The 5,766-nt window shown below is 38.6% G+C and overlaps 1 protein-coding gene across 1 annotated transcript; it reads left to right on the top strand.

The window, feature by feature from the left end:
* The first annotated feature begins 665 nt into the window (after positions 1-665).
* Positions 666-2,549, top strand: LOC143625575 (uncharacterized). Its single transcript, XM_077095875.1, has one exon. The coding sequence runs from the start codon at positions 666-668 to the stop codon at positions 2,547-2,549; it is 1,884 nt and encodes a 627-aa protein (XP_076951990.1).
* The last annotated feature ends 3,217 nt before the right edge of the window (positions 2,550-5,766 follow it).

Genomic DNA, 5,766 nt, shown 5'->3' with positions numbered 1-5,766 from the left:
ATTAGAACACTTTAACATTTCCTTTCTCGGTTTGTTCTTAAAATCAACTAAGTGTAAGTTAGAGTTTGTTAGTGAGACTGAGAGGTGATCTAGCTTTCTTGAGTGAACCTTAGTTGAGTCATCCTTAGGAACCGGTGTCGTGAGAGTCCTCAATCCATTAGCTTATTATACCTTCAATATGATTCTTACCTAGGTAGACGTTTTCTCCGACTGCATTAAAGTTTCCAAGTTTCGTCAAGGGTTTCATTTAATTAAGTTAAGTTTAGTTAACTAATATAGTTAAAGTAAGTTAGGTTAAGTAGTTAATTATATTAAAAATCATTTAAATATTATTAGGTGAGTCTTGGTTAGGGTTAGGTATCATATACGTTTTCGAGTGTCCTTATGTTCGATACTCGGACTTCCTTAGGTCTATACTATTAGTGATCGGTACACTTGCCGGTTGTGTGTGGATTCGTTAGGATTTTCGTTTAATAAATTTAAAGCTTAGTTGTGAGTCATTAAAAAGTGCATCATTATACACACATCAGGATGTTTAATATATTAAGAATTTTCCTTTATGAATGTGTATTGTGTTATTATTTATCATGCTTGATTATTAATTAATTATTAAATGTGATATTAATTATGCGAAATATAATATTTCTTTATTATTTAAAAAGAAAATGCCACCAAGGACTAGGCAAAGCATCGCCCGAGGTTCTGGTTTACCCACGACTCCCGAGGAATTAGCCCAGTTAATTGAACAACATGTTAATGTGGCTATAGAACATCAGAATATTAACCAAGGGCGAAACACGGGAAACGAAACTGGGAACGGTACTCCGATGGGTACTAGTACTAGAACTGCTACGGGTAACCCCTTAGGAAGTCACTCACTTGGATGTAACTACAAAACATTCCAAGGGTGCGGTCCTAAAACTTTTACGGGAGCCGAAGGTCCTTTAGCGATTATAAGATGGATCGAAAAGATGGAATCTGTGATGAAGATTAGTAGCTGTTCTCCAGCCGAAAGAATCAAATACGGTGTTTGTTCTTTCCAAGATGAGGCTTTAGAATGGTGGAACTCTTTAATCCAGAATATGGGAGAAGAGGCAGCGTATGGTTTATCTTGGGAGCAGTTAAAGGACATGCTGTTACAAGAGTATTGTCCTAGAAACGAGCTTCAAAAGATTGAGTATGATTTCTGGCATTTAACCATGGAGGGAGCTGACGTTAATAACTACATGTCACGATTTAATGCACTCGCTAGACTGGTACCTCGTTTGGTTAACCCGGAATATGTTCGAATTGAAAGATACATATGGGGTTTAGCACTAGAGATTAGAGGGATGGTGACTTCCTCTAAACCTGATATGATTCAGTCAGCTTGTGATTTAGCAAAAACCCTCACTGACGATGTGGTTCGTAAAGGTATTTTGGTTAAAAAGGATGCCGGAAAGAAAACTACTGGAGAAGGAGGGGAATCGGAAAAGAAGGTTATCAATGTTGGAGATAACAAGAGGAAATGGACGGGTAATTCAGGAGGTCAATTTAAGAAAGGAAGGAACCAAGGATCAGGTCGTTTGTTTGTTGCTAACTCTAGGAATACTAATCAAGCACCTCGGTGTAACACTTGCGGTGGAAGCCATTATGGTGCTTGCAAAAGATGCCACCGATGCAACCGATTTGGACACTTGACCCAAGATTGTTATGATCGATCAACGGATCCCAGTAGGAGGAGATGTTATGAATGTGGGATTGAAGGAAATTATAGGAACGAATGTCCAAAGATTAAGGGTCAGATTTCAAAGGGGAAAGCATCTGAGATGAACGCAAAGAAGGCTCGTAAGGACTCATCTGTAGTAACTGGTACGTTTCTGGTTAATAACCACTATGCTTATGTTCTTCTTGATACGGGGGCTGATTTGAGTTTCGTCTCTAAACAATTTGAGCCATTACTTGGCATTAAACCCAGTAAATTAGAAAAAAAATATTCCATAGAATTAGCCAACGGAAAGCTTATAAAAACCTGTGAAATCATTCAAGGTTGTACCATTCAACTGGAAAATCGAAAATCCGAGATCGACCTTTTGCCAGTTGAATTAGGCAGCTTTGACATCGTTGTAGGAATGGACCGGTTATCTAGGAATCAGGCTGAAATTGTATGTTCTGAGAAGTTAGTTCGTATAACCATTCCTAATGGGGAAATTCTATCAATCTGTGGCGATCAAAGCAACACAGATTTGAAATTTGTCAATGTAATGAAAGCCCGGAAGATGTTACGAAAAGGATACCCCGCTTTCTTAGCACATGTAGTTGACACCCAAGCCAAGGAGCGTAAACTCGAAGACATCCCAGTTTTTCGAGATTTCCCAGAGGTATTTCCCGAGGATTTGCCTGGTTTACCTCCAGAAAGACAAGTTGAGTTCAGGATAGATCTTGTTCAAGATGCCGCACCGGTAGCCAAATCTCCGTACAGATTAGCACCGTCAGAAATGCAAGAAATGTCCAATCAACTTCAAGAATTACTGGATAAAGGCTTTATTAGACCTAGTTTTTCACCTTAGGGAGCTCCGGTACTGTTCGTCAAAAAGAAGGATGGATCATTCTGAATGTGTATCGATTACCGGGAGCTGAACAAACTAACTATTAAGAATCGGTACACATTACCGAGGACTGATGATCTGTTTGATTAGCTGCAAGGATCCAGCTATTTTTTAAAAATCGATTTACATTCTGGATACCATCAACTCAGAGTAGCAGAAGGAGATATTCCCAAAATAGCATTCAGAACACGCTATGGCCACTACGAATTTCTTGTCATGCCATTTGGAATGACAAATGCTCCTGCTATATTCATGGACTTGATGAATAGGGTTTGCAAGCCATACTTGGATAAATTTGTGATAGTATTCATCGATGATATGCTTATCTACTCGCGAACCAAGGAAGAGCATGGAAAACAACTAAGATTGATTTTGGAACTGCTAAAGAAAAAAAATCTGTATGCAAAATTTTTGAAGTGCGATTTTTGGATCAGAGAAGTTCACTTTCTTGGACACGTTGTCAATGAGAAAGGAATACACGTTGATCCTTTGAAGATAGAGGCTATTAAGAATTGGGAAGCACCAAAGTCTTCAACTGAAGTGCGACAATTCTTAGGTCTAACTGGGTATTATAGGAGATTCATCGAGAATTTCTGATCAATAGCGCAACCTTTGATGCAATTGACCCAGAAAGATAAAAAGTACGATTGGACCGAGAAACAAGAAGAGGCATTTTAGTTGCTTAAGCAAAAGTTGTGCAGTGCACCTATTCTATCCCTTCAAGAAGGAACAGACGGATTTGTTGTTTACTGCGATGCTTCACGATTAGGTCTTGGATGCGTGATTATGCAAAGAGATAAAGTGATAGCATATGCCTCCGGATAACTTAAAGTGCATGAGAAAAATTACACGACTCATGATTTGGAATTGGGAGCTGTTATTTTTGCACTTAAAACCTGGAGACACTACTTGTATGGTACCAAGTGTACGATTTTCACTGATCACAAAAGCCTTCAGCACATCTTTGAACAGAAAGATCTCAATATGAGACAAAGGCGTTGGATCGAACTGCTTAACGATTATAACTGCGATATTCACTACCACCCAGGAAAAGCAAATGTCGTGGCAGATGCATTAAGTAGAAAAGAAAGAGAAAAGCCATTACGCATTCGAGCACTAGGTCTAACGATACAGACAAATCTCACGACTCGAATACGAATTTGTCACCAAATATGATGGTACTTCATACCTCATCGATCGAGTTTGGGTGCCTAGATATGGGAACTTGAGAAAATTGGTACTAGACGAAGCTCCAAGAATTCTATTGGTGGCCAAACATGAAAGGAGACATAGCCGTTTATGTCAGCAAATTCCTAATTTGTTCTAAATTTAAAGCTGAACACCAGAAACCACCTGGATTGCTTCAACAACCTGAGATTCCTCAATGGAAATGGGATAATATCACCGTGGACTTTGTAACCAAATTGCCACCGACACCCAATAACCATGATGCTATTTGGGTAATTATGGATAGGTTGACTAAGTCAACACACTTTGTTCCGATCAGAGAAAAAGATAGTATGGAAAAGCTAACTTGACTTTACCTTAGGGAAATTGTAGAAAAACATGGTATTCCTGTTTCAATCATCTCTGATAGGGATGGTCGTTTCGTCTCACGCTTTTGGCAATCATTGCATAAATCTTTAAGAACCCGTATAGACATGAGTACTGCCTATCACCCGCAGACAGACAGTCAAAGTGAAAGAATGATTCAGACTTTAGAAGATATGCTACGTGCTTTTGTTCTCGATTTTGGCAAAAGTTGGGATACTCACCTGCCTTTGGCTGAGTCTTCTTACAATAACATCTACCACTCTAGTATGAAAGCTGCACCGTTTGAAGCTTTATACGGGAGAAAATGTCAATCCCCACTTTGTTGGGCAGAAGTTGGAGAAAAACAGCTAACTGGACCTGAAATTGTTCAGGAAACCACCGACCGAGTTTCTCAGATCAAGGAAAGGTTGAAGGCAGTTGCTGATCGACAAAAGAGCTACGCTGACAATCGCAGACAACCGTTAGAATTCCAAGTTGGAGATCGAGTCTTTTTAAAAGTGTCACCGTGGAAAGGAGTTGTTAGATTTGGAAAGAAAGGAAAACTGAGCCCTCGTTATATTTGTCCCTTTAGAATCATTGGTCGAGTTGGTCCTGTCGCATATCGACTCGAACTACCCCAGGAACTCAGTGGAATACACGACGTGTTTCACGTGTCAAACCTAAAGAAATGCTTGTCTGACGAATCCCTAATCATCTATGTGAATGATGTTCGGGTAGATGATAAGCTTCGGTTCGTCGAAGAACCCGTTGAGGTTATGGATTGGAAAATTCAAAAACTATGTCGAAACCGAATTAAACTGGTTAAAGTGCGTTGGAATTCCAGGTTGGGCCCAGAATTCACCTGGGAGCGTCAAGATCAAATAGAAATAAAATATCCTCACTTGTTCCCTGTTGAGTCCGACAATAGTGCTATCTCTTAAATTTCGGGACGAAATTTCATAAAGGAGGGGAGAATGTGTCACCCGAGCTTTTAAGACCAATCCTATGCTAATGTAATCCATGTTTATTGTGTAATCTCGTATTATGGAAAACAAAATAATAATATTTTAGTCTTAAGACACTAAGAATATGAATATTATATTTTATTGTGTTCAAAAAGTTAATTTTTGGCGCGTATCGAATACTGCTCAAAACTGACACTGACAGCGACCCGGGTAAGGTTAAAATTCCAAATAAATTCTTAAACGTCGGGAATGACCTAATATAATATATATCCAGTAAATATATTAATATTAGGTCATAAGTATAATTTTAGAATGTTCGATTCACGAATTTAGAAAATAAGCAAGTAGAAGCCAATACCGTTCATCTTAACAATTGTGATATTGTAAGGGCTTTAGATTTTACCGACATTAGTTAACGTGGTCGGGCTGACTAGAATAAATATTCGCTAGAATAAATATTCAGGGAAATTGTGGTTATCGCAGTCTTATAATCATTAACTGTAAAAAGGCATAAAAATATTGATAGATCTATTAGGTGACGCCCTGCCTACCGACCAGTCATGTTGGTTAAATGTTGGGGGCAAATATTTTGAATTATTGTACGCTTTGATTATAGGTTTAGTAGCATTACATTTGTTATATTCCTTGCTAGTTTATAACTTTCTCAAATGTTGAAGAAT

This window comes from Bidens hawaiensis, unplaced genomic scaffold (assembly GCF_021521415.1).
Source record: "Bidens hawaiensis isolate Kalapana, Puna unplaced genomic scaffold, B.hawaiensis_p1.1 tig00004124_1, whole genome shotgun sequence".
NCBI lineage: Eukaryota > Viridiplantae > Streptophyta > Magnoliopsida > Asterales > Asteraceae > Bidens > Bidens hawaiensis.
Note: the sequence above shows the minus strand (reverse complement) of the source record. Positions and strands in the feature narration are given on the sequence as shown.

What these genes read in the sequence shown, in the direction of transcription:
- LOC143625575 (XM_077095875.1), top strand. Translation starts at nt 666, where the DNA reads ATGCCACCAAGGACTAGGCAAAGCATCGCCCGAGGTTCTGGTTTACCC.